At 52.9% G+C, this 27,553-nt stretch overlaps 8 protein-coding genes across 8 annotated transcripts; 4 read left to right on the top strand and 4 right to left on the bottom strand.

The window, feature by feature from the left end:
• Nucleotides 1-1,422: 1,422 nt before the first annotated feature.
• Nucleotides 1,423-5,522, top strand: PG997_004936 (ATPase- P-type phosphorylation site; the record flags this gene model as incomplete). The annotated part of the gene is made up of 11 exons (XM_066809251.1): nucleotides 1,423-1,464; nucleotides 1,635-1,831; nucleotides 1,929-2,002; nucleotides 2,064-2,335; nucleotides 2,389-2,930; nucleotides 2,989-3,229; nucleotides 3,284-3,699; nucleotides 3,755-4,103; nucleotides 4,167-4,765; nucleotides 4,839-5,156; nucleotides 5,222-5,522. The coding sequence occupies 11 exons, from the start codon at nucleotides 1,423-1,425 to the stop codon at nucleotides 5,520-5,522; spliced, it is 3,351 nt and encodes a 1,116-aa protein (XP_066672869.1).
• A 251-nt stretch (nucleotides 5,523-5,773) lies between these two features.
• Nucleotides 5,774-6,093, bottom strand: PG997_004935 (uncharacterized protein; the record flags this gene model as incomplete). The annotated part of the gene is made up of 2 exons (XM_066809250.1): nucleotides 5,774-5,922; nucleotides 6,018-6,093. 2 exons carry the CDS (start codon nucleotides 6,091-6,093, stop codon nucleotides 5,774-5,776), a joined length of 225 nt encoding a protein of 74 aa, XP_066672868.1.
• A 736-nt stretch (nucleotides 6,094-6,829) lies between these two features.
• Nucleotides 6,830-8,044, bottom strand: PG997_004934 (uncharacterized protein; the record flags this gene model as incomplete). Its single annotated transcript, XM_066809249.1, has 1 exon — nucleotides 6,830-8,044. The coding sequence occupies one exon, from the start codon at nucleotides 8,042-8,044 to the stop codon at nucleotides 6,830-6,832; it is 1,215 nt and encodes a 404-aa protein (XP_066672867.1).
• A 602-nt stretch (nucleotides 8,045-8,646) lies between these two features.
• Nucleotides 8,647-9,585, bottom strand: PG997_004933 (uncharacterized protein; the record flags this gene model as incomplete). The annotated part of the gene is made up of 2 exons (XM_066809248.1): nucleotides 8,647-9,136; nucleotides 9,236-9,585. 2 exons carry the CDS (start codon nucleotides 9,583-9,585, stop codon nucleotides 8,647-8,649), a joined length of 840 nt encoding a protein of 279 aa, XP_066672866.1.
• A 791-nt stretch (nucleotides 9,586-10,376) lies between these two features.
• On the top strand, nucleotides 10,377-12,433 carry PG997_004932 (VMS1-like protein; the record flags this gene model as incomplete). The annotated part of the gene is made up of 2 exons (XM_066809247.1): nucleotides 10,377-10,428; nucleotides 10,518-12,433. The coding sequence occupies 2 exons, from the start codon at nucleotides 10,377-10,379 to the stop codon at nucleotides 12,431-12,433; spliced, it is 1,968 nt and encodes a 655-aa protein (XP_066672865.1).
• Nucleotides 12,434-19,658: 7,225 nt separating this feature from the next.
• Nucleotides 19,659-21,790, top strand: PG997_004931 (uncharacterized protein; the record flags this gene model as incomplete). Its single annotated transcript, XM_066809246.1, has 3 exons — nucleotides 19,659-19,718; nucleotides 19,803-20,345; nucleotides 20,366-21,790. The coding sequence occupies 3 exons, from the start codon at nucleotides 19,659-19,661 to the stop codon at nucleotides 21,788-21,790; spliced, it is 2,028 nt and encodes a 675-aa protein (XP_066672864.1).
• A 1,229-nt stretch (nucleotides 21,791-23,019) lies between these two features.
• On the bottom strand, nucleotides 23,020-25,188 carry PG997_004930 (cholesterol esterase; the record flags this gene model as incomplete). Its single annotated transcript, XM_066809245.1, is given in 6 exon segments — nucleotides 23,020-23,524; nucleotides 23,578-24,170; nucleotides 24,190-24,788; nucleotides 24,854-24,949; nucleotides 25,012-25,091; nucleotides 25,157-25,188. 6 exon segments carry the CDS (start codon nucleotides 25,186-25,188, stop codon nucleotides 23,020-23,022), a joined length of 1,905 nt encoding a protein of 634 aa, XP_066672863.1.
• An 885-nt stretch (nucleotides 25,189-26,073) lies between these two features.
• Nucleotides 26,074-26,537, top strand: PG997_004929 (cytochrome c oxidase assembly protein; the record flags this gene model as incomplete). The annotated part of the gene is made up of 2 exons (XM_066809244.1): nucleotides 26,074-26,098; nucleotides 26,170-26,537. The coding sequence occupies 2 exons, from the start codon at nucleotides 26,074-26,076 to the stop codon at nucleotides 26,535-26,537; spliced, it is 393 nt and encodes a 130-aa protein (XP_066672862.1).
• Between the last annotated feature and the right edge of the window lie 1,016 nt (nucleotides 26,538-27,553).

Genomic DNA, 27,553 nt, shown 5'->3' with positions numbered 1-27,553 from the left:
GCAACGTAATAGATTCGAAATAGAATCCTTTACGTTTGGAATCCCAAAAGTGGAACGAGAACAATCCCCATGATCTTCTCTGCTCTTCTCACCGATGCAAAGACATGGCTTCTGCGTGGCTGATGCCATGTGCGCACCCAAACTCGCTACACATGAGACCGGGCGGCGCTGTCTACACAGAATGCGTAATTCGGTCTGGCGGCTTCGTCGGGTTTCATGGCAAGTAGACGGCAGGCCGCAGGCAAAGCCGAATAGAACCGTCGGCTAACATCCGTCCCCAGACTGAGCATCTTACATACTTACATATTCATGGCGGGCTGGCATAGCGACGTCATGCAAACACCGAGGGTGCAGGACATGTGCAGATGTTACCGCATCCATCATAGACGCAGAAATGAAGGTCGGATGCTGCCCGCAGCCTCACGGGCCCAAGGTGGCATGGCATGGCATGCATGCACTACCACTAGTTGCCACTACAGCTGGATTGCCTGTTTAGGCAAGCCATGTAAGTCGTCGGCGCCCATGGGCCAATCAAGATTTCTGGTCTCTTGCAGGGTGAGAATGATTCAATTGCGCAGTCTGTACGGAGGGTAATCTGGTCTGCAACCCTACTTCAGTCGTGTCACCTAGACATTGTGGGGGTGGAGGAGGAGACCCTGCTTGATCGCTTAGACGTCTCCTGCAGCTGTGCTGTGCTGTGTGGGTGGTTGGACTGGAGATTGGGAGGCCGCCGTTTGTTGTTTTTGTTGTTGTCGGTGACGTTCCAGTGGGTGCTGGCAGGTGCAGGTGCAGGTCCTGAGTCCAATGTTCCTTCCTTCTTCGCTTCCCGTAAACCCGCCAGTCGCGCGCATTCCTAATTGAGTACAGAAGCACCAAGTTTACTGGAGGTATGTACAGGTTCCATAGCTCTAGCTGAAAGCTTGTCTCCCCCAAATCCACCCCCAATCCCCCAAACTCCCCCTCCATCAAAACTCCGTCCCATCAAACTGACTTGACCTCGACTGCAAACAGCGTCCTCAAACAGGCTCCCCCTCGAAGATCAGCAGCCCAGCCACAGCAACGGGCGGCAGGAAATATATCACGCACTCCGCGGGGCCATGCCGGAAGTGGTGCGCGAATTTCCTGCACCATGTTGGCTGGATTGTTCTGGTGGGCAAGCACCGCCGCCTCCTCTGTCCCGTTTCCTCAATTCTGACTTTTCCATGCCGGCACTAACAGATTCGTCCAGACAGGTAAGCCCTTGCTCATCCATTGGATTGCTTCCCCCAAGCATGGCACAGTGCTGACCACATGTGATGGTCCCGAAATCACCCTGCGTCGGTCAAGACCATATCACACTGTGCTTTGGGCTCAAGACGCCAGACATCCAACAGTATGGCATCCTGTTTTGACATTTGGTTCTCAGAAACTCTCGCCATCAACATGACTGCAGCCACTACCAGGCTATCGGGTCCAGCAGGGCTGGTATATAATGTATAATAGATCAATGCGACTACTTCACTGAGAAAAAACGGTGTACCTTTGACTCGTCTCACTCCTCTTCACCTCGATTCCGTTGGCTCTGTTGCCTCATTGCTCAGGAGAAACTCATACTTGCGCTGAAGCGCGTGTATATTCTTCACTTACAAGCCTAGGGAACTGCAAAGAATGGACGAGGAAAATCTCAAGTCCCCGCAGCTGATCGCATTCGCTTCGACGATGGAGAAGCATCGCGACCAGCTCGTGGTAACTTGCGCCGGACTCATTCCAATGGTTCCATGTCCATAAGAAGCGTGCGATCGCGACGTGAGGTTGATCCAGCCATTCTGCTGCCCGTCCAATATCGTACCGTGTAAGTGCCAAGGCCATCGTCGTCTTCTCTTCGTCCGATCACGCTTCAATATCACTACATATATACAATAACCACTCATCACTAACAACCATTCAAGCTCCTTCCAGATCGAAGAATCGAAAGCTAAAGATGTCGCCGAGATTTCGAAAGCGAAAGACACTGCTGCCAAGGGTCGATCTCCATATACAAACTCAGTCATGGCTTCAAACTTCCGGCTAACATGTCGGTGCAGAGCTGTCGGCCCTTGAATGGCATACCATCACGACTGAAGAGGCACTCCGTCGCCTGAGTGCCTCAATGGAACAGGGCCTCTCTGATGACCAGGTCGCCAGGAGGCTGAAGGACTTCGGTCGAAATGCCCCTACACCTCCTAAGTCTAATACCATACAGAAATACCTTGGCTATATGTTCAAAGGGTTTGGGCCCATCTTGCTCATCGGGTCTATCCTTGTCTTCATCTCCTGGAAGCCGCTGGGCGAGCCCGATCCTGCAATTGCCAACTTGGTAAGCCGTACTACGACGTGAGTCCACGAAGAGCTGATTTAACATATCTGCAGGCTCTGGCTATCGTCCTACTTGCCGTATTTTTCATTCAGGCTGCTTTTAACATGTGGCAAGATTGGTCGTCATCCCGCGTAATGAAGTCGATTACTGGCATGCTGCCAGAGAACACCATGGTTATTCGTGAAGGCAAGCAGCAATCACTTCCTGCTTCAGAGCTCGTGCCCGGCGATATTGTGTATATCAAAGCCGGTAACAAACTCCCGGCCGATGTCAGGTTCCTTCAAGTCTCCAGCGACGCCAAGTTCGACAGATCCATCCTCACCGGAGAGTCGGCGCCCCTGGCGGCAGCAGTGGATTCTACTGACGAAAACTATCTTGAGACACGCTGCATAGGCCTCCAGGGTACCCACTGCACCGCTGGATCGTGTGTTGGGTTGGTTGTCAACACGGGGGATCGTACTGTCTTCGGTCGCATCGCTACCCTGACCAATGAGCCCAAGACTAAGATGACAACCCTTGAACGCGAAATCCTGTACTTTGTTGTCATCATCTGCTCAATCATGGTTACAATGATTACTATTGTGCTCGTTGTCTGGTAAGAATTTCTCCGCGGGTGTTGGCTCAAGATCATGTATCGCTAACAACATGTTCAGGGGCGCTTGGCTGAGAAAGGACCACCCAGGCTGGATTTCTGTACCAACCCTGATCGTCTCTTGTGTTAGCGTGGCAATCGCTTTCATCCCAGAAGGTCTTCCCATCGCCCTGACCGCAGGCCTGACAATTACTGCAAATATTATGCGGAATAACAGCGTACTGTGCAAGTCATTGAAGACCGTGGAGACGCTTGGTTCCGTTTCTGTGGTTTGCTCGGACAAAACAGGGACCCTAACTCAGGTCAGTGTTGCCCTTTATGCTCCTAAGCAACCACCTACTTACTCACTCTCTTAGAACCGCATGACTGTCACGGACTGTACCATCGGCAACCATACCATCAATCAAGATACCGCACAACGGGAACTTGACGTGAGTGGGACCCCGGCTGTCGCAGGCATCGTCACCACTGGCGTCGGCCAAGTACGAGCCATCGCAGGTCTCTGTAACGCGGCGGAGTTCGATGCGGCTACTATTAACCTCCCAATTGAGGAGCGGCGCATTCACGGTGATGCGACCGACCAGGCTATCCTTCGGTTCTCTGAAGGTCTTGGCTCCGTGCATCACCTTCGCCAGAGCTGGCAGAGGACATACGAACTGGCATTCAATTCGAAGAACAAATATATGATCCGGACCTTTTCCATGTTCAAAGATGACCTGCTGTCGACCACCTTGCCTCAAGCCGAGGTAGATGTTTTTAGTGCGGAGGATACGTATGTTATTAGAGAAAATGCGCATGAAGAATCGCCCGCTGACACCAGTTTCCAGGCTTCTTACCATCAAGGGAGCCCCTGATGTGTTGATTGGTCGCTGCGACCAATACACCACCAACGCCGGAGACGCTCACCCCTTTGACCAAGATATGAAAGCTACGATTGAGCAATTGAAGAATATATACAGCAGTCAGGGAAAGCGATGCATTCTTTTAGCTCGCAAGGTTGTCCCCAAGGCGGATGTCCATCACCAACCCGGTACGGTTCAATTTGAAGACGCCATGTTCGAGCAGGCCAAGACCGGCTTAACTCTTGTCGGTCTCCTTGCCATCGTCGACCCCCTTCGACCTGAGATCCGTTCCGTTGTGTCCACCTTGAGAGGTGCAGGGATTCGCTTCTTTATGGTAAGCCAGAACTACCTGCGACTCATTCATCTTATGTTTGTAGCATACTGATACCCGGCCCAGGTTACTGGTGACTTCGCCTTGACTGCCCTTGCTATTTCCCAGGATGCTGGTATCATTACTACTCCAACCCCCTTGGTTCATGGACTATCCGCTCTGCCACGTGAACCATCTACGAGCTCCATCTCCGAGGACAAGGCCTCATCCTCGGCATCGCGAACCTCTATCGTGCTTAGCGGACCTGAACTGCTGACGCTCAACGACCACCAGTGGCGTGTACTGACCGAGTACGAGGAGATTGTCTTCGCGCGCACCACGCCCGAGCAGAAGCTCCGCATTGTCCGGGAGTTCCAGACGACCGAGGTCGTGGCCATGACGGGCGACGGCGTCAACGATGCGCCCTCGTTGAAGGCGGCCGACATTGGCATCGCGATGGGTGGCGGCTCCGACATCGCCATCGAGGCTGCCGACATGGTCTTACTCGACTCCTTCTCATCCGTCGTCGAGGCCGTCCAGTACGGTCGCGTTGTGTTCGACAACTTGAAGAAGGTCATCTGCTACCTGCTGCCCGCTGGCTCCTTTGCTGAGTTCTGGCCCGTCATGACAAACGTGCTATTCGGTCTACCGCAGATTCTGTCTTCGTTCCTCATGATCATAATTTGGTGAGTTTTGTTATTCGTTCATACTATTCGTACGCTGTTGACGGAGTACTGATGTTTATTTGTAATTTGACAGCTGCTTCACTGACTGCGCTGCGGCTACGGTCCTCTCCTACGAGAAGCCCGAAGCCGACGTGCTGCTCCGCAAGCCGCGCAACGTCAAGAAGGACCGCCTGGTCAACTGGCAGCTTGTTACCATGGCTTACGGTGTGCTCGGCGTCATCCAGACCCTCGCCTCTTTCGCTATGGCATACTGGTACCTAGAGCGCAACGGCATCCCCTTCCGCGTCCTTTGGTTCAGCTTCGGTGTTCTGCCTGATTGGATCGACCAGGACTACTACAATCAGAGGATAAACGAGGCCTCGTCTATTTACTTCGTGAATCTCGTCGTCATGTAAGTGACATCTTTTAACTATGTACCATTACTCCCCACGACACTAACAGGTGAATGATGTACAGGCAATGGTTCAACCTGATGGCTATCCGTACTCGTCGCTGGAGCATCTTCCAGCACCCGCCCGCCTTCAACAAGGCCTCCCAGAACCTGGCCCTCTTCCCCGCCATCGCCTTCGCCCTGGTCATGGCCATCTTCTGGCTGTACGTGCCCGTGTTCCAGGAGGTGCTCGGCACATCCAAGGTGCCCGCCGAGCATTACTTCCTGCCCATGGCGTTTGGCATGTTCATCCTGACCATGGATGAGGGACGCAAGTACATGATCCGCAAATACCCTAACGGTATCCTGGCCAAGGCTGCTTGGTAAGGAGGGATGCATTAGAGGGGATGGGGCAATGACGCGGGTCATGGATACATACTGTTATCTACTTCTTTGTTCGGGGCTTTTATGCCAAGTTCTTCTTTTATACAACTATACCCGGTAGGTCACGCATAGCAAGCGGAGCATACATAGTATACGGCATTGGATATATCTTCGTTTAGATAACACAACATTCATCATTCATTTACAAAGATATCATACATAAGCTGCTCATGTGGACGCCGACTTCTGACCCCTTAATAGGCAGGCCTGTTCATCCAATCCTTAATCTTGTCCGACATGCTCCCTGTACTGCCACGACGGCTTGGCTCATGGGTAACATGGGCCACGGCATCGCATTTGCCACTGGTCGGGAGTTTCGACGGAGCGACACGGTTGGTGCGACCTTTACGCCGTTGACACTTTGAGTCAGTCAAGGTACTTTTTTCCTCCTGGCGATTGGGGGCCACGGAATGATGATGATGGGTGTCTTCGACTTACAGTACCAATCGCCCCGGCCAGCGTCGTTGATGATCTCGTTGTACTTCTCCTTTGCTTTCAAGTATGCCTTGGACATGATGATGGTACTTCGGAGGAAAGAACTAATCGAAGGTCGATAGAGTTGCTGCTGTAACTCCTTTGAATGTGTTTGTTCTGAGACTTGGATTCGTTGATAGCAGTAGATTATTATTCATCAGAGAGGAGAAGCAAAGGAAGAAAATGAGATCGAGATGGACAGGACAGGACAGCCAATACAAATAGGCAGGCTCCTTTTCCATGCTCTCTCTCTCTGGCTCAGACTTTCCCTCTCTTACACAGGTCTGCTGACAAGTTGGAGTCGACCCCTCTCCGCGATATCAGATGGCCGATCGACGTTTACCCCATGGGGAAAACAGAAACTCTATTCGGGGATTGATCGACTGCATGTACCATTGAGCCTGAGCACAGTCTGCATAGCCACATAGCTTCACTTCCTGCGGTATTACGTCACTGCGACGTCCAACGTGCTACACAGTCGAATCGCGCAAGACGAGATGCTGATATCTACGGCCACTCGGACTTGGAACGACACAATGACATGGTTGACCTCCGAGGTGTATGACTAGCAATAAACAAATAAACATATCCATTAAAAGTGTACGAACGAATATGTGCTTCTAGAAACGCAAGCCGGAAGTCCCAGACTCCCGACGCCCTGATCAATGACAGAAAACCTACCGATTTGACCCCCCTGATTACAAGAACTTACCGCCGAGTAGTACTACCCATACATACCTTTTGCTTATATGTATACATGCAATCATGCACATAACTCATATGAAGTTAGCCTGGAGCTGTTGAATCTCCCGCGTCTTCTCGAGGCAAGCGATACAGTCCTTCGACCCGAGCCGCTCGCATAAGCACAACGCCTGGGGCGCGGCGGTGTACCGGTCGCCCGGGGTCCGGACCCGCACCAGGCAGGGCGGCGCCGAGTGGCACTCGCGGATGTAGGCCTCGTCGGGGACGCCGCGCTCGCGGAAGTAGGCCTCGGTGCAGGAGGAGCACCCGGGCCGGCGCGCCTGCCCGTGCGAGTCGCAGCCCATGAAGATCTCGCCGAACGGCTGCGGCGGCGGGACCGGGACCGTCTCGTGGCTGAGGGAGCGGACGTGGCCGACGAAGCCGGTGCGGGACTTGGCGGACGGGGTCGCGGTCACGTAGTAGGTGTCCCTCTTCGCACCGCCATTTGCCGTCTCTTCTTCGTTTCCGTCGTCGCTGTCTTCGTTCTTCTCCGCGGTTCGCCAGCGTGCCTGTTTGGGCGCCGGGTTGAGCCTGACGCGCCTTCGCAGCTTCCGCTCGTTACAGGGGGACAGGAGGGTCTCTTTGATCTTGGGCCTGCTGTCGCTGTCGCTGTTGCCGTTGCCATTGCGGTACAGATCCATCATTTTCCCGCCCGCGTGGGCGCGGCCCTTGAAAGAAGAGCCGGCGACGCGCTCGGTGAGGTCCGAGAGGTCGATGGGCTCGTTCGTCCGGGCGGAGCGGACAGCCGGGCTGTGCGAGCGGGCGCTGCTGCTCGCGTAGTACTCGGAGTCGAGGGCGCCCTCGGCGGCGAGGTCGAAGGAATCAACGCTCTGGCGCTGCTGCCTATGCGCGGGGTTTATGGCGACCATGGGCGACTGCTGGTGGTGGGGCTTCCTCCGCCTGTTATCGTTGCCGCCGCTGCCACTGTCCTTGGGGATGTTGAAGATGGCCTCGAGCGGCACGATCCGGGCGTCGATCTTCTTGCCCGCGTAGCCGTTGTCCGCCTTCCACTGGACGTACCTTTTGCAGAACTGGCGGTCGTTGATGTGCCAGGGGAGGAAATGGTGCGTGCACTGGGTGCACAACCCGGTCCTCGTCCTCGCCTCCTTCTGGGGCCGGCACTTGGTGAGCACCGGCCCCAGGCACAGGAAGTTCATCGTCCGCCAGCTCGCTTTCAGGCACAGGACTCGGGTCCTGGACCAGTGCAGACAAGCCTCGTACGTGTACGTTTTTACCTTACACTCGCACATGGTGGATGTGTGCGTTTTCTTTACTTATATATATATATATATATATATAAACAAAAACGGGAGGAAACAAATACAAAATAGGGGGTAAAAATATTTGCTAGAGAGACTATAAACAAAATTGTCTCTCTAGAAAAGTTGAGCCGGTCAACTGGTAATATAGGTTGCTTTGGAATGATTGGAATGGAAACACTAAAGTTTAAGTCAACAGGGGTATGGGAACAGGGTTTTTGTAAGACAGGGGCTTCCATTGTCAAGAAGAGACAATGGTTCTGAGGTTGAAAGAGCGCCCTTGTGCCAATAGAATTATAAAGACAACATAACAATACGGTACTTTGGTCTACAAAATGCCCCTTTGAAGAAGCCCTTGTTCGGAGCGGTCATGCTCTTGGAGGTCCTGACGACATCTATATCTTTGTATGAACTGGTCTAGACCGGGAATAGTAGGTGGAGGAACAGCAACCAATCCGCCCGCCTTGAAAGTTGTGTCGCCTACGTAAGAGCTGATAAAGTGAAGTTGAAAGCCGATTTTTGAGGGTAATCTTAGCCACTCATGGTTACTATTTGCCATACACTTAGCCTCCTAACCCCCTGACTGGCAGAGACTATCCGCCGATAGGGTGGTCGGGACAGATATATTTCGCATGTATCGTCTCCGTGCCACACTTATATGTCTTGGGGACGTCTCCACAACCCTTTGGGTTTCCTAGATCCTGGTAATTGATCTCGTTGTCGTTGCTCGGGTTTCGCCATGTGATCCAGACCTCGCCGCCGCAGTCGTTCCAGATGTAATCAATGCCGTGTGGAAGCCTGAAGACGGAATCGCAGGGATTGTGGCCTTCCCGAACAGGGTTTACGGCCCAGGCGCAAGCAGCGTTCGCCGAGGCGTTCGCTACGAAATCAATAGAGGTGCCATCGTCAAGTTCGCCGACGTAGACTTGGTTCGAGGGCGTGGCTGACGGAGCGGCTATTCGTGTGCTAACAGTCTCTGTCTTTGTCGTCCTAGCGGATGAGGTGGAAGACGATGTTGAAGTAATGGGTGTGGACGTTGCGGAGGAGACACTCGTGGTTGATGGTGTCTGGACAGGAAGACTTCTGTAGATAGACGCCACGTGAGCCACGTTCCCATCTATCATGAATATCGTGACATAACACCCGGATAGGAGGGTTGCCTGCATGAGTGATAGTACTCACAAAGAGCTTGAGAGAGCTTCTGTAGAACCCTCGTAGCGAGACTTGCTGCCCACTGTCCCTCCTACAACACCAGCAATAATGCCGCCAGCGACGACTATAGCACCAGCAATGATCCAGATCCTGTGCGTCCTTGACCAGGGCAGCTTCTTCTCCGGTGGTGTAGCGGGCTCATAACACGACGAAGTCACCTCGAGGCCCGAGGCATGTTGGATCTGCGGACGATATACTTCCAATGTCGAGTCAGGAGGTATAACCAGCAAGCCTGATTCGGGACAGACCTCCGGGAGAGTAGCCGAATGATGTTTGCTACCCTCTGGGCTGGGAATGTCGCTCGTGCCGGTCTGAGCCATGTATGTCCGTTTACACTGGAAAGCACTGTGTGAGGTGTAAGATAAATAATGTAGTTAGTCTGATTTGTATAGATTCTAAAGCGTATATTTATGAACATTTGCTTTGGCGGAGTAGAACGAACACACGAAGGGGACCGAGATCCCAATATAAGCCGAAGCATATATCCTGGTTCTCAGCCTTCTCGTTCTCTCATGCCTGCCCAGTCGCTCAACCAGCTTTGTGCAAACAGGGGGGATCATGTAGCTGGTCTATATCAGCGCTGTAACGAGGCTGGGAGCCGCATTTATTTTCCTTCTCTAGAACCATCCCCGAATGCGAGTATGCCTGGCCAGTCTTTTTGTATGCAGATTTAGGTCCGGCTCAGCCTGATCGATGCCAGCTTCGATCATTAGTAAGATCGAAGGGGTTCAACTCGACCCTCCAGCTCGTCATCTTGCGATGCGACTGGCTGAGGAGAGTTGCATCGCGCAATGAGTCTGGCCTGACTTTCTGATTAACTGGCACACAACTTCATTCAGACCCTCGTGGTATCGTGGGGGTGCAGGTGGTTATTGGTGGGGGTGTCAGGATGCGTTACTGGCTCGAGCTGGGTATGCGCGATTGGCCTGGCCTCCCACTAACCAACTGCCCGTTGAGTCATCCCGGCAGGCATTAAGTAATCAGCCTAATCCCTGTAGATTGGGCTGTCAGTCGGTACTTAACCCCACCATAACATCATCGCAGCAAGTTTGCGACAGGAAGAACTCAACCTTTTGTTGCACTCGCATCCCAACTCCTCTACGCAGTCAACATGCAGAAAACGGACAAGAAGGCAGACGACATCTTGCGGCGACCGCTCTATGGTATGTGTCTTCGCGACGAGCCCATCCCCGTCCCATCTCTCAGCGCAAGCTCGAACCTACCCCCCACTAACAGCTGCTTTTCACGACAGTCTATGATCTGCCTCACGAAGTGCTCAGTACCCTAGAGTTCAAGGAATCTCCAGCCGAAGTACCCGAAGATCTTCCCTTGGATCCCGCGCCTACCCCCGACACATCAACATCCTCCTCCAACGACAATCTCCCTGGGTCCCAAAGCTGCTCATTATGCTCTCTTGCCTTCGCTTCTGTCGAGGACCAGCGCGGTCATCAAAAGTCCGATTTGCACCACTATAACCTGAAGCAAAAACTCCGCGGCAACAAACCCGTCACAGAGAACGAGTTCGACAGTCTCATTGGTAACCTGGATGAGAGTCTGTCCGGTTCGGACTCCGACGAGTCGGACGAGGATGAGGACGACAAACAAGAGAGTACCCTCACCACCCTCTTGAAGAAGCAGGCAACTCTCGCTAGTCGAAATGCCAACAATGGGGGCGCGGAGGAAGATGGGGAAGCCGGTCTCGTGCGAAAGAAGAAACGGGGGACTGGAAACGCGCCGATGATATGGCTCAGCTCTCCGGTGCTTCCACCAAACAACTATTTCGGCATATACCGCGCCATTCTAACACCCGAACAAGCTCGCAACGAGGACGAGGTGGTAGAAGTCATACGGAAGAAGCAACTGGATCCTATACCGGCCCCCAAGCCCATCACAGATGGCAAACCTGCCCCGGCTGCGTACAAGGGGCCTCATGTCTTCATGTGCATGATCGGTGGAGGACATTTCGCCGCCATGGTGGTGTCACTTGCGCCAAGACAAACAAAACATGCTTCGTCAGGTCCACTGAACCGAGAAGCAACAATTTTGGCACACAAGACCTTTCATAGGTACACCACGAGACGAAAGCAAGGTGGCTCGCAGTCTGCGAATGACAATGCAAAGGGAAATGCGCACTCAGCAGGCTCTAGTATACGTCGGTACAACGAACAGGCTCTGATCGACGAAGTTCGTCAGCTGCTCCAGGAGTGGAAGGGGCTCCTTGACACGTCCGATCTACTATTTATACGAGCGACTGGCGCAACAAATCGAAGAACCCTGTTTGGACCTTACGAGGGACAGGTCTTGAGAGCAAACGACCCGAGGATACGAGGGTTCCCTTTTAGCACACGGCGGGCAACGCAGAACGAATTGATGCGATGCTTTATCGAGCTGACCCGGTTGAAGGTCCGGGAGTTCGATCTCAATCAGGCCGCAAAAGCGCAGCAAGAAGCTCAGGCAAAGGTTGCCCCTTCGAAGCCGGCGAAACCAGTCGCGCCCAAGTTGTCTGAGGAGGAAGAAACATCCTTGCTCCACACAAACCAGTTGCAGGCCTTCATTCGGAGATCGAAGCTACCTGCGCTGCTTTCGTACCTGAAGAATAATGATTTACAGGCTGACTTCATATTCCAGCCTGCCGACTCGCAGCAAAATCACCATGCGCCTACTTCTTTACACTTCTCGGCCAGTCAGAACTCCGCACCACTCGTAGCCGGGTTGCTGCTGAAGGCCGGGGCCGACCCCACGCTCCAAAACAAAGAGGGCAAGACAGCATTCGAACTTGCCGGAGACCGGGCCACGCGTGATGCTTTCAGGGTAGCTCGAGATGAGCTGGGCGAGCAGAAATGGGACTGGGAGGCTGCCAAAGTGCCTCCGGCCATGAAGCGAACCGAGGCTGAGAAACGCGAGGAGCGTGAGCGCAAAGAAAGTGAGAGCAAGGAAGCGGAAAGAAAGAAGGCCGAGGAAGCCCGACTCAAGTTGGAGGGCCCAAAGGTCACGGAAAAGGCGTCCAAGGCCAAAGGCATCCTAGGCGGGCTGGCACAAAAAACGGCACAGGAGAAGCGCGAGGAGGAGGCGAGAGGGCTCACGCCCGAACAGAAGATGAGACTCGACCGCGAGAGGCGGGCGCGAGCTGCCGAGGAGAGAATCAAGCGGATGCAGGGAGGTAGCTAATGATAGATTCTTCTGAAGCCACCAATACCTAAGTGGCCCTAACGGTCATGATCAACACCCAATCTGGATAGCAACTCTCCATGTGAAGTTTATTAATCAATGGGTTGTCTACTTGGGGACTCAAGTCCATGATTCTGGAGGCTCAGTCCGAACCATCACTGAGGAGTACTGTTTTGAAAAGCTCATTCCAGGATATTCCAATCCCCGAGTAAATTGGGTAACAGAAGAGGGGAGTTTCTGAACAACACCTAGCGATCGAGTAGATGTGACTCGCTGCAGTCCTCTCAACTAACTTACAGGCATTTTTGCATGAGAATGACGGGATCCAGAATGATGTTTGGGTATACCATCTGCTCCCTGATCATGTACGCAAGAAAGCGAGATTGCAACTGTCTTTATGAACTTCCCTGCCACTCACTATGTCAAGCGTGAACATCCTTCATCCTTGGGCATAAGAGTCGGTGCATACAAGGTCACCCACATGGCTCCCTACTTGAGTCTGGGCAGTCGAGTGCATAGTTGGAGTGGGACCATGTACAGGGCAAATACGATGAGAAGTGCTCATAACATGATGATCACTCCGTTCATTCATCTACTCGATACTCTATTACAATGTTTCAATGTCGTGTTCGCTGCTGGCAACTTAACAGAAGAGGACAAGCTACACATTGACGTACACCCATTGCAGATATATTAATACGAGTACACCAACTCAGCCAAGTCAAAGCCAATGTAAGCAACTAGGCACATCTGAATTCAATCCTCCCTTGAGGTGCCAAAACAGGATTCTTCCGATCTGCAAACGAATCCCTGATCGGAGCCCGTTCGGAGTTTGGGTCCTTCATCTTGGCTATTCCATACGGTTTTCACGAGATAATTCCTAGCCAATACCATCCTTTACGTGTGTTTTATATATATAATTGAACTCGGGAGGGTATGTATTGTATGCTGAGGCATGGATGCTGGAAGCTACGGCTTTCCTCTTCCAATATAGAAACCATACACTCCACCAGAACATCTTACCCACGAGATACATTCTCAAAATAAAATAGATCTATCATGTTGGCTATTGGTAGGAGCCGGCCCCCAAATTTTAGAGCAGCGCGCGTCGTCAAGAATAGCAAATCATCCGCCACCACTGCCTCCTCCTTTTCATCCCCACCCTCGGGGAAGGAAGGAAGGAGGGAAGGAAAATAGGCAGTGAGAAGGGAGGCGGAGTAACACCCCGAATATGAGATATATGGAGAAAGGAAACTCATGTTGATGACCTCCAACGTGCATTTTGAGCGCGGCTGACTCGCGATTCGGTCGAGAAAATGAACGCTCCGGAAAGGAACGTGTGGCCTATAATACCCTTTTGACTTACAACACGTAAGCGCATGCAATTCTTTAATTATTATTTATCTGCGCCATCGAACGCGTTCGCGATCTGACTCGGCTCGACTCGTGTAAACGCGGAGAAAAGGGGGAGGGGAAGGCATCTCTGCTTCATTGCTTTATCCAACCCGCTTTGTTTCAACGGGAGGCCCAGTCGGGTTGAAGAAGACGATCGCCTCTGGCCCCCCAGAATGAGCAGCCGGGCGCGGGTTGGGGAGGCGCAGATCATTATAGCTCTCTCGTGCGGCATAGATATACTTCCCTACTCTACCAATAAAAGGTCTCTGCATGTATTCTGCTGCACTATGCGAGACAAGCATGCACTTGCAGGTGACTGTTTCGCTTCGAAACGTGGTTTGGTTGCTAATATTTTTTATAACGGAAAAAAACAATTCACTTAGGTGAGATCTGGTGTTGTGAGATCTTAGTCGCTGCTGGCTTGGCCTGTGACCATCGTTACCCGCCCGACTCCCACAATCAGTGAGGATCGTCATAAAGATCTCTCCGAATATCTGGCAACCGCGCGGGGCACTCTGAGATCTCGCAGGGCGCCTACTGCAAGTGTGATATCTATTACCCACGTCGCGACAAAAGATGTGAAGATATGTCGCTTTGGCGCCGGCAGTTGAGTTGTACGGCAATGTCACGAGAGAGAGCCAAGACTCCGCAAATCGCAACTTTTGTTGCCCAATGGGTTGGACCGACCCCCGGCTCGTCGGTCGCAGATGAAGTTCTTCTTCGGCGGCTGGATGGATGGGACGGGTTTGTTTTTAGAACGTGCGGCAGCCAATTCCTTCCCGCTGAAGAATTGGCCCCTTCAACACCCAACTGGTAACCGCCAACTGCATGTCGACTTGATTGCTCACGCCTGTCACCCACACTCACATCCAAGCCCCTGTCCGTCAATTGCCAGCGCCTGAAGTAAAAAAGGTATCAGACCCCCAGTATGGAGGGTGACGACGCCATGCAGCGGCCGCATGTCTTTCTCGAGATTGACTCTAGAGAACCTTTCTATTCTTATTCATCACAGCCGTTGCAATTGCAATCTTACCCGCAAACGACATACTGGGCAACAACGACTCATGTGTGCATGTGTAGTCGTTGAGTGTGGCGAAGTTTTGTCCACTCAATTCCCCTCGAGGGGTAAATCGTCCGGTTTTTGACATTGGTTTCCCCTAAATTCATACACACATGGGACGGAGGAAGGAACGGACGAACAGGTCCTGGATTGGATTCCCTTCCCAGCGATGTAACTCTCTGTGCAGGTCCTGAGAACACGAGAAGAGCCCGTCTCCGTGCTGGATGTTACCTGAAACTCCGCAGAAAACGGAGGCAAGGGAGGGCAAAGGGACCCCTGTCAGGCCGGTACCTGAAATGCGACGATACCTGGATACTTGCACTTCTTCAAGAACACAAGGGGGAAGAAAACAGCCGCCCACAGACCACAGGCGGTTGGACCTGCTCGCACATACAGGTCTCGCATACTTCGGTTGCCGAATTATCTAGGTCGACCGTGATGGGCTGTTTGGACGGGTTGCTGTCTGGCTTTCTGTCTTAGAGTGACGACGACATGTGCGTGGCGTGCCAATGTCAAGGCTGCCATAGGTTCACGATTTTTGTGATATTTCATTTTCCAATCGTATGTTTCACTGCTCTGATTGGTGGCCGAGTTAGCATGTGCATGATAAAAGCAAGACACGGTACTGCTCGCTGTGGGCAACCGTTGGGATCGAGTCATGAAAAAGCAAAAACGCCGACAATTTGCATGGGCTGGAGAGTCCCCGGGTTTTTCCCACGAGAAAGTCCCCTATACGATGGAGTTGATTCGGAGAATTATGCACGCTTCGGCTCTTGGCGAGTTTGTCCCTTGAGTGAGGGAATGGCTTAGTTCAGGGGCAATGTCAGCAACATCGGAGGCATAGCCATTGCCAGTTGCTTGATGCTAGCAGGAAAACAGCAGATGTGACGGTGACAGCAACGGTGGGAAGGAATGATAAGAGCTGGGTGGCTCGACTGCAAGCATACTCGCATGTCACTGTAGGATAGCGTCGAGGCTTCGGTGATTGATCCCCAATAGTGGGACAAGCAGGTAAATGGGATGGCAACTCCAGTCCCAAAGTGTGCAAGCCCAGCAGCTTTACCACGTGAGGTGGCAGCAGTCAATTATCGCAATGCTCACCTGCTCACCTTGGACATCGACAGCCTTGACCAGTTAGTTCTCCGAGTTTGTCCTTTTCTGGGTCGCGAGGGTGATCGGATATCAATGCTGTGGGTCCAAATCGAGGCTTAGCGATGGGGGAAACTGGGGCCTCGAATACGGGCTTTTGTGAGCATCTCGGTTCCATCCCGAGATGAGTTGATGATCAATTGGTCTGGCCCGTCAAGACTCAAGAGGGAGGTTTAGGCCTAGGGAGGTTGCTGCGTATGCGCTGCTGACTGAACGCACAGTCCCGTAGACGGAGATGAGCTCTCTCAACACGTCAAGTGGCGATGGTTCAGTATCTAGGACTGTTGAAATCTTTCACACACGATTCGGATCATGATCATGGCGCCGGGCACCGGGTTGCGGAGAGTCTCTCACGAGGGTACTGGTTTCGCATCGCTTAGGGGTTGTCTTTTACCTCGCGCTAGCGCTTGCAAGAACTGGTCGGCATAGAAACTCACAGACCACTGGCTGTCTATCAGACAGCCTTGAATTTTGATGCGAAAGCGCAAGTGCATTTGACGTGCACCACGAGATAGAGCTGAACGGAAGAGGCGGAATGGTCTGTGGACCGTTCAAACTTAACGCATGAGTGCTGCGCAAAGCTATCGAACCTTTTGAAGATGCTGGTGCCACGCACTGTTCAATAGATGGCCCAGCAATGCCGTCGGACGGATATTGTACAATGCCCGCCGGGTGGGAGGGACCCCGATATCCCACTCCAGGCACTCCTGGAGGGGACTGGTCGCTCCAGGTGAGTCCCCAAAGCGCGATGTGCGATAACGTGGTCGGGCTCCGAAGAAGTTCGGCGACCTGGTGCTGATCGTTCGCAGAAGTGATCGAAGGGTTGCAAAGAACCAACTGTTTGGATGGAAGGAGAATAAGTGAAACAGATCTAAGAAGGGAAAACGGCAGCCGATTGGCCCTCACGGATTGAAACCTGAAACATGCAGGACGGCCAAGACTGCACAGAATAGAGGCTCTACCTCTTCTAGACATCAGCAGCCTAGGGCTCTTCTTTTGGTGTTGAGGTCTGTCGTTATTGGACAAAGGCATCCTTGCCCGGCAAGACTACTGCTAGGCTGGACATGGTAAACCCCTCGGGACACTAGCATGGGGCGTGGCTTTTAGGGTACCGATCGAATCCAGCAAACTTTGTATTTTACGTGCAGCAAGCAAGTCGACAACAATTGGATGAACCCAATTCCACATCACGAAAAAGTTACATGTGCTTATTCTAATTCTAGCAACTGCCATCCCATCTCGAAGTATTAGCCTTCATGTCCATTCGCGACGACGCCAAATCTCCCATAGCGCATATCTCGATGGACGGCCGTTAGTGAAGCCGAAGAAGCAACCTACCAGGTGCGAATGGGATGGGATATCTCGGTAAATCCTTTGTCTCTGCTTATGGGTGATGGGTACCTACAGAGCCCCGCCATGGCGGTAGGTATTTGCAGCCCTTGCAACGGTCAGGGACCTCGATACTACCTCTCTATCCACTGGCCCCATTACCGTTTGTGTGCCTCTCCCATAGCAAGATTGCGTTCGTGACCAGGCTAGCTTTGGCGTAACGCCGCCTGTCGAGTTTAGCTTGCTGATGCTGGCGGGTGACTGTCCCAAGTGCAATGGGGGTGGCTTGCCCGACTGCCCACTAGCAATTGCTGGACACCCTCGGAGTCTCTGACGTCGCCGTAATGGCATGACCTGGGAAGCACCACCCTCTCTCTACTTTGCAGTTGCTGGACAATCGCCCGGCGGCAAAGCGATGACCGGCAGAAGAAGATAGAAAGGAAACCGTTCAACATTAAACACTGTTGTATAGCATGTTGTCATATAGATAGCGTATATACAAACGGGTAAACGTGGGTCAAATCGGGCGACCCATAGATGAGCGATGCTGTGCAGCGTGCACAAATCCCATCCATGATGCCTCCGATGGGCCGTACCTGGATGCCGTGTTGTTGTCGAACGACGACCAGGGGACGGATTTGGACAAGACTAATGCTCGCCTGAGACCCGGCAAAAGAAGACCAGCCTACTACAAGTGTAGGCAGGTGGGTGGCACTACTGTACCTCAAACCCCCTGACAGGACAGGATAGGATAGCCGGGACGGTTCTGTAGAAATGATTTAGATTTCTAAAAGGCAAGATGATCTGATGGCAGATGTTCCTGGTCTTGTTGGTTCCTGATGTTCCTGCATTAGCGTAGCTGACAGAGAACGACCAGCGTCCGCCGCTATGCCAGGGCAGGTGGCTCTGCATGTTTCATTGGGGAGAACCGGCGGGCTTGCTTCCCATTTGAAGATCCTTCGTTTTCCAGGTGGAAAAAAAGGAGCCATTCTATGCAAGACATCGAGAAATGTAGATATGAATTCGGTGCTCATTGTACTATTCTGAGCACGCGAAATGCCGACGATTATTTCTGGCAGCAAAATGCATGATGTAGCTAACAATAGGTCGACAGCCCTGCCTGCCCGCTGCTTCCTTTGGGGGCCTCTCGGCGCCAGCTACATTGTATACTTATTAGCGTACCTGGTATTTGCAGTATCCTAGTTTACTATTCCCGGTACCGAAAGGGGTCAACGTCAGATATCGGCTGGGATGCTGGTTAGCGTGAAAGCGTAGACGGATTTCTTGCAGAGCCCCCGAGCGAGCCTCCAGATGCGATGCTGCCCCAGAGATTGTTTGCACACAGCTACATCTACTACTGCTCTTTCAGCTGTAGATGCAGATGATCAGTAGAATGTGATCTGACATGTTTGCACCTATCAGCTTGTCGGGTTATTGAACTCAATCCAAAAAGTGTTTTCTTATTAGCAGAAACAGAGCGAATGGGAAGACGTGCAGATGCATCAAATATGCTTTGACGCCGCTTTGAGGGCTACATGCTATCCAACCGCGCGCTCTACTCCCTATACTTGACCCGACCTAACTAAAAGAAGTACCTTATGTAGTGAGTGTGGTGGGTAAGGGTGGGCGAGGCAGGTGCGGTTCGGTACTAGCTAGCCTCATCGGCCAAGTTAGCAAGTTGCAGGTAGCAGAGCATGTGGGGCCTGGGGCCTGGGGCCTGCAGGTACAACGACTCACTCACTGCTTGGGCGCCTCTTGGGCCTCTCGCATCTCGGTCACCTTTTCCTGTCTCTGTCTCTGCCCACAACGGCTCGCTTGGTTGGTGATGGGCTTGTCAATGTCCGGATTGGGCTCCGCCGTTGGGTCCATACACACTGCGACAGCTGGGCCGACAAGGGTTGCCAAGCGTTGCGGTGGTGAACATGGGCCTGTCTGTCTCTCTGAAGAGACCCTCACCCCTGCTCGTGCCTGTGTGCAACCATGCAACCACCACAACCAGCACCACCACCACTCATAGCCAGAGATGATGGGTGGCCATCAAGTCATATCTTCGGCACGCCTATATATGCTGGTGGGCTTCCACCCCGAGGCTTCCTCTTCTCTTCTATTATACTCATCAAGTCTCTCTTCACTTTCGTTTCCTCTTTGCAGAACCATTCTTTCTAGGAAGTCCAAGGCCATTCGTTATCCTTGCTTCTAACCACCATTCGTTCTTAATTCAAGAATATATACTACATTCGCTCTTATATACTACTATCGCAAAAGAAGGATTCGTTTCAGATCAGATTCAAGATGAAGAACACGGCAACCCTCGCCACTTTGGCTGCTGGCCTCAGCCAGGTCGCAGCTACTGTACGTTCTCCACCAGTCTTCATTATACTATACTATACTCTATAGTATACTCTACCCGTAATCATATACTAACCCACCACACAGGGCTTCGGTAGCTGGGGAAGCGCTCCGGCTTTCAACTGCCCTGCCAACACCGACAACAAGTGTACCGAGAAGCAGGTCCCCGGTTTCGACTGGAAGGATCTCCCCACCGGTAACTTCGACAGCTACGGTGGGTTCAACTGGAAGGGCTTCACTTGCGAGAACAAGTTCTCCAAGCGTGACGAGCTCGTTCCCCGCACCTTTGGCTTCCAGGACAAGTGCATCAGCGGTATTGCCCACCACGACAAGCAGAAGGCCCCCAGCTTCGGCTGCAATGGCAAGGACATTGAGAAGACCTCCATCGGCGGTTTCCAGGTAACTCCCGAGTTCGACTGCGACTTGGAGTTCCACTACGGCATGCCCGACGGCTCGACCTGCAAGCACCGAACTCCCTGCAAGAAGTCTGGTACCTTCGTCAAGAACACCCAGTGTGGTGGTGCCAAGGACGTCACCGTCATCGTCCCCAAGCAGCCCGCCGTCCCCAAGGAGACTTGCAACTTCGGCTTCCACTCCATCACCTTCGACTGCAACACCAAGTCCTCCACTGTCCCTCCCAAGCCTAGCAGCACCGTCTACAAGGCGTCTTCTCACCCACGGTCGCCACCGTCTCCAGCTCTACCAGCGTCAAGACCACCGCTAGCGCCAGCCACTCGGTTGTTGTCTCTACCTCTGCTGCCTCCAGCAGCGCCTCCTCTGGCAAGGTTTCTTCTGCTTCTTCCCCTGCCGTCACCTCCAGCTCCGCCAAGCCCACGACCAGCAGTGTCGGTGTTCCCTCTTACAGCGCCTCCAAGCCTGTTGAGTCGGCTTCCAAGCCCGTCGAGTCGGCCTCCAAGCCCGTTGAGTCGGCTTCCAAGCCTGCCTCGTCTGCCTCCAAGCCCGTCGAGTCTGCCTCCAAGCCTGTTGAGTCTGCTTCCAAGCCTGCCTCATCTGCTTCCAAGTCTGCCGCCACTGAGTCTGCTTCGACCCACGTGACCACCTACATGACCACCTCTACCATGTACACCACCTCTCTCCACACCGTCACCAGCTGCGGCCCCGAGGTCACCAACTGCCCCGTCTCGTCCACCCAGACTACCATTGTCACCGTCCCCGTCGGCACCACCATCTGCCCCGTCACCGAGACCCACGTTGCATCCAGCAGCAAGCCCGTCGAGACCGCCCCCGGCAAGCCTACTGAGTCCGCTCCTGGCAAGCCTGTTGAGTCTGCCCCTGGCAAGCCTACCGGTGCTTCTTCCACTGTTGCCGTTCCCGCCACCTCTTCCAAGCCTTCTACCCCTGCCGGCCCGGTCGAGACTCTTCCCTGCCCCGCTGTCGTTCCTTCTTGCCTGAACACCTGGATGTTCTCCGTCGGCTGCAAGGACAACACCGACGCTGCTTGCTACTGCCCTGACTCCAAGTTCACCAAGGCCATCTACGAGTGCATGGCTGCCCACGGTGATAGCCAGGAGACCATTGCCGATGCCATTGAGTACTTCAAGGGTATCTGCGCTCCTTTCGTCCCCACCAACCCTGGTATTGCCACTGGTGCTGACCACTTGACCTACATCACTGCCAAGCCTACTCCCGTCCCCTCGGCTACCTACACCACCATCCTCGTCACCGCCACCACTGTCGTCCCCGTCACTGATGACGCCGGCGCCGAGGTCACCTCTTCCAGCAGCACTGTCACCATCAGCACCACCATGACCGTTCCCCAGATTGCCATCACCACCGGTGAGGCTGGTGCTGCTGAGCCTAGCGTTGGTGTCGTCCCCGGCACTTACGTCGCTCAGCCCGCTCCCACTGCCACCGCCCCTGCTGGTCCTACTGGCAACAACGGTGGTGCTGCTCCCTACCCCACCACCATGGTCCCGGCAAAGCCCACCGGCACTGGCGCCGTTGTCCCCACTGCCACCGCTAGCCAGACTGCTCCCGTCACTGCTGGTGCTGGCCGCGTCGGCTCCGGCATGGCTTTCGCCGCCATTGTCGCTGCTTTCGCTGCTGCTCTGTAAACCCCTTCCAACGGGATGAAGAACAGTCGTAGTCGACATTCACTGTACCACTTATTTACTTCTCACGATCCTTACGACATAGCATCTTTATGGAGAACAGTTACACGGTTTACTGGTTCTACCGAACATAGGTTTTCGGGAGTGGACTGGGGAGCAAGAGTCACAGGGAGGGAGAGACTCTTGACAAAAAAGGGTTATTGATATACCCAATCACATCAAAATGTCATCACAGCAAGCCCGGTGTCGTATGTATACATCGCACCGGCTCGGCAACCAGCCACCACATTTCTATTTTATCTATCTGTACACCAGTTTCTACGGGGCGGTATCAAAAAGCGATGGAGGAGGAAGAACCTCGAACCACGATGAGTTTCGAGTGTTTTGTATAATAATATTTAATACCCCGTAGAAGGAATCTTCAACAACAAGTAGCCTCTGTGCTTCAAGTTCCAACACACATACTCGTTTGCCTTTATTGTGACCTCCAAGTCTTCGGATTGATATTCGACCCAACCGTACGTGCATCTTTCATTCTACAGGCATCACTCTTAAGCACCAGTCATAACCAAGAGTCTTCCTGGGGCCTTCCCCCCCATACTGAGTAACATTACTTGATCTTGAGTAATCTCTTTACCCACGGAAACCCCATACTGTTTGCAATCTCTGTACAGCAGGATTTGCCTGGCCTCGTCCATCTACTGAGCATCAACGTAATCTGCGTAATTTCTGAAAAGAAAAGAAATACCGGGCTCTCCAGTACTGGCAAGCATGGTATTCGCAGATGACTTACATTTTGTTTTGAATCATTCCTAATGTTGGCATTCGATTTGCTTAAATTAAGCGGTAAATCATACTTCTTATTCGATAATACTAGTTTTGGCTACAGCCCCCTATTTCAGATACAACATGACCAACCCGTCCTCAAGTGAATTTTCTGATCCGACTGACTTGGACCTGCGAGTGTCTGGGCAAGCAAGCCTATACCATAAAGTATGTGTGCCACAAGCACATCAATTGTCGATAAAGGGGCTACAAATATATCAAGTAGGAACATCAAAAATCTCGCATTGAAGGTCAGCGATGTTTAATATGGCCGTCTGCATTGTTCTAGCATGCCTCTAAGCCCAGTATACAGAGAAAGCAAGTATCTCTTCTCTGGTAGTTCAGAAAGTAAGCCGAGTCCCGAGGTATAAGACTGTTAACACTCCGTGCACCTATTTGTCTTTGAATCAAGTACCGTTCCTCTTGCGGATGCTGTCGTCAGTACTGCCGCCCGTCATACTGCCTACACTGGCACCAACAATGGGCTTGGATGTTCCAATCCGGATTCCACCTCCACGGCCCTTGCCATCCCTCGCGGCATCAAAGCTGAGATTGCTAGCGCCGCTGCCGCGTCGCTTGTGAGCCCTGGCCCCTTTGCCAATCGGGGAGGGAGTTTTGCGTTCTTGGGCAGACAATGGCGAGTCTGCGCCGTCGACACCACCCCAGTTCTTAATAGGCGTTGTCACCATGTTTTCGTTGATTGTTGTAATCGCCTGGGGTTGAGTTTTGGCTTCCGGAGTCGCGATTGGACCTGTTTCGGTGGCCTCAGCAGCCTCAGAAGGGCCAGACGTTGAGGGTGGCGATGAGTAATCGAGGAGATCCTCTCGCGCCCTGTGCACCACCTCCATGGCAGGGTCTTGACTATTCACGGACGCAATATCTGACTCGACTGCATCGCTATCGCGGTACTTGCTGCACGTTATTTAGTCAAGTGGCCACTCGTCCTTTCAGGAACATGCACTTACTGCCCAAATGATGCCGAAGCGCCCAGGCTAGTGGCTCGGGCACGTCGATAGCTTTCAAATTCCTCCTTAGAATGCTCTGCATCTGTGAAGTTATCCAGGGCATCGAACACATGCTGGAAAACCTGGATATCGACATCTCTCGCCCACAGGAAATCGAGATGCTCGTAATGTGGAATCTCCGTGGCCACGGTCCGATTAGGTAGCTCACGCAACATGACCTTGATGTCCACAAGAGAGTCGCTACCACCGTAAACCAACACAATAGGAGTCTTGATATTGCGAGTGGGGTACTTGGCGACCTTGGTATACTTGTGCGTAGTACTAAGTAGTGGATGGACATCATCGTCGAACATTTGGAACGACTTAGTGCGGATGATCTGGAACCAGTGCACCACAGACTTGGTACTCGTGAAGGAGTAAAGATGCGGGTAAGCAGCCAGTTTCTGCGACATGGAGATGTTCTTGGCCTTCCAGTTAAACAAGAAGGACAAACCGATATCGATGACGCGAACGAAGATGGGCGGATATAGAATAGACTGCCACATCGTAGCCGAAGCAAGGATCGACCGGCGACCGAAGAGAAGAAAAAAGCACTTGCGGGGAAGCTTTGACGAGAGCGTCGACGATTCCGTTAGAAAGGCCGGCCGGTGACATAGCAGGCGCAAGCGCAATGAAGACGTTGACTTGGTCGTTGAGCTTCGGGTGCACAGACAACGCAGCGAAGGACTGAGCAGTGCCCTGGGAGAAGCCAATGTATGAAAGCGACGACTGCCCGGTGGAGTGCAGAACATACTCGATGGTGTCGGGAATGTCGTAGAAAGCAAACTCGTCGATGGAGAAGTCCCAGAATTCGATGCTCGCAGGAGACATCTTGACGGATTTCTTGGAGTATTTGTTTCCGCGATTGTTGCCCAGCCAGACGTCGTAGCCCCTTTCCACCAACACAAATGGCAGACACCTTTGGGCGTCCGTCAAACTGACCCATACTTCACTGTTCATGAGAAGCCCGTGATGAAGGTATACGACCTTCTTCCGCAGACTGTGAGGTCCGTTGTTAACTTTCATGTCCTCCTCTCCCTTGCGCCACGGAAGACGATGGATGCCGAGCAGATAGCCATCTTTGGTTTGTACGACATGTTCTTCGGCAGTGTAGCCAAACTCGGCGCAGAGGTCAACGAAGTCGGAGGCGTTTCGGATCGAACTAGAGACAGCTAATAGAAAGCAGATGTGTCAGATGCGATACACAGCGATGGTGGGGATGGCTGGTTAGACTTACATTTCCGTCGCTGCTCTGCTCTTCTTTGCGCCGGCGACGAGAACCTATTAAAGAGCCGCCGCGAAGCTGCGTAGAAGAGGGAAAGAAGCGAATTTGCTGCATCGTGAGTTAGTAACGCAGAATGCGACGCCCGAGGTGTCTAGGTTGGTGTTGCATACGTAGAGCGAGGGTGAGGATTCGGATAATGGCTTCGAGCCCAACGAGAACAAACGAGCCTACGAGCGCAATATACTCGGCCCTTCGCAACAGTCAATACCAGAACACCCTGCCTTGTCGCCGTCCTCACAGCTCATCTCGACTTACGGATTCAACCGGCCAATGAAAGGGACAGGCATCGTGGGGGGTAAACGGCAGGCGCGCCCACTACGTGTGTGGCACCCAGCTCGGGCTTTCGTGACACCAACAGAAGGCACACGCTCTCTCTATGCGTTCAGTGTCGCGACACAGAAAGGCATTGTTCGCGGTCGAGGGGAGCTGTAGAATGGCGGGGTTGAAATAACAATAAGTGAATTGTATGTTTGTAAGTAGGTATGCAATGGACTTGGTGAGGGATCGGCGCTGTCAAAGTCGCCAACGGTTTTGGCAAGTGGCGCTTTCCTTGTCCAGTAGATGATGTCGTCACATGCAAAGAAAGATGCAACTCTATTTCCTCTTCTGGATAGCAGCAACACAAAGGGGGCGGAGCAAAAGTGGCATGTATCCCAGAGTGAAATGAAGATGCAACAGAGAAAGGCAAAAGGCAGAAGGTAAGTACAGCAGTCTGTCTATTCGAGGAGAAAGAAAACCAGCAAAACCACAAACATGGAGCGGAAGAGGATCTATATCAAAATGTGTAGAATCATAAATGTCAGGATCTCCCGTCCCAAGTCAAGTCCCACCTCACCTGGGCAGCAGCTTTGCTTCAAGCTTGTGAGACAAGCTGCTTTGGCCGCGCCCGTACCTGAGCTTGGCCTGAGAGCTCTAATTGTAGCTAAGCTGCCCCCACTGCAACTGCTTGCTCCAGGTCACAGCAGGGTCACAGAGCCATCGAAAAGCAGCGCCCCCCCCTTGTCGCTACCAGCTGTCATGCATCGGGGCTGGGCCTGGCCAATCACAGATCGGTGGCGCCTCACGGGCAGCGGAAAATCAATTCGTCTACAATTTGCGACGGTTCATATCGAGAAAGCCTCATTTCCAGAGGCGGCCCCTGCCAATCACCACACCTGGTCATAGTCCTCACGATGCCGAGTTCATGCAAAGAAATACGTACGTGGCCGTCATTTTTCTTTTCGCATTCGACAATTGTCCCTCAGCTAACCACGTCGCCCACCGGGTAGGAGCCGCCCTGGCGCAATGCCTCCAGGAGTCCGAATGCGTCATGGTCCAGCGCCATACGGCTGCCGAATGCCTCCGTTCACCGCTTGCTGAGACCCTGCCGACCAAGTGCCAGCAGCTCAAGAAGGGCTTCGGTGAATGCAGGAGGGGCATGATTGATATGCGCAAGCGATTCCGCGGCAACCAGCCCATCACCTTCAAGAACCTCGAGGCCAGCGACTCGGGCGAGGGCTACCAACTGTATGCCGGCCGATCCGCCTTCGCCGGCTCCGTACGGAAGACCGATGGCAACGAGCCCGAGCCCAAGGACTGGAGAGAAGTGGAGAATGAGAAACTCAGGCAAGAGCAAGCAGACAAGAACAAGAAATAAGAAGCTGTGCCTGAAGAGGTGGTGCTTTGTACGATTATGCTGGCAGGTCAATCGGCCAGCTTGGGCAAGCAGCGGCATTGGACAGCGTTTATTGCTCTTTGCAGCCCACTGCTAGGCTTTGGTGTCATAGTCAGGCTTGGTTCCACGGCCTCGTCCGGAACTCATCCCTTCCAACCGCTACGAGCAGAGCCTCGATGTTTCCTTCGGCTCAAGACTCTGTCTTACTTGATGTACTCGGCACAATCACCCCGCGTGGTCGAGTGCGGTTATTGTCCATGGTGTTGATGAGGTACTGGCCCGTCTCCCAAGCATCATCGTGCAGGCGTCCCCTCCCGGATCCCTATGATCGGAGCGCAATGGCGAGAAAAAGGGTCAGGTAGGGGCATTCCTACGTACGCTGCGCCCGAACCTCCCGAGCGAGAAAGCCGTTCGAGCGTCGGTTAGGACGGTGCTGGGAATTAGATCCAAGCTGTGTATAGTCCCATATTTCACACCCTTCGAGGTGGGAATGAGTTGAATCCCGTCGGTCGCCTCTCAGTTTCTCGTCGATATCTCACGATACCAATCCTGCTTCTTCTCAATTGCTATGCTACTACAATCTACCATATTGCGAAGACAGCAAAATAAGAAAAAAGAGCCGGGAATAGCCGGCCTATTGATGTGTACCCGTTGAGTTCGGCATTGACGATCTGATCTCCATCAATCCATCAAATTGGCTGTATGTTAAGTAGGTATGGAGGTACTGCCAGGCCGTACCTCTTTAGTGGGCTTAGCTTATCCCTCGGCATGCCAGGCCAGGCAGGTCTCGGCCATTCGGCAACTATCCATCCACCCACTATTCTGGAGCTCGGTCAGGTACCGACTTCCTTCCTAGCCTTCGACCCTTATCGCGAGAGATGGGTCATTTCAATCGAGTAACAGGCCGAAGTCGGATTGAATAGAAGCTATTTGCCATGCCGAAAGCGACTCGTAACTGATAATAGGCATCGCATCCATGCAGGGCACCCGATACTCTG

This window comes from Apiospora hydei (assembly GCF_038363865.1).
Source record: "Apiospora hydei strain CBS 114990 chromosome Unknown utg000004l_segment0_segment0, whole genome shotgun sequence".
Taxonomy (NCBI): Eukaryota; Fungi; Ascomycota; class Sordariomycetes; order Amphisphaeriales; family Apiosporaceae; genus Apiospora; species Apiospora hydei.
The sequence above is the reverse complement of the archived record's forward strand: the minus strand, read 5'-3'. Positions and strand labels throughout refer to the sequence as shown.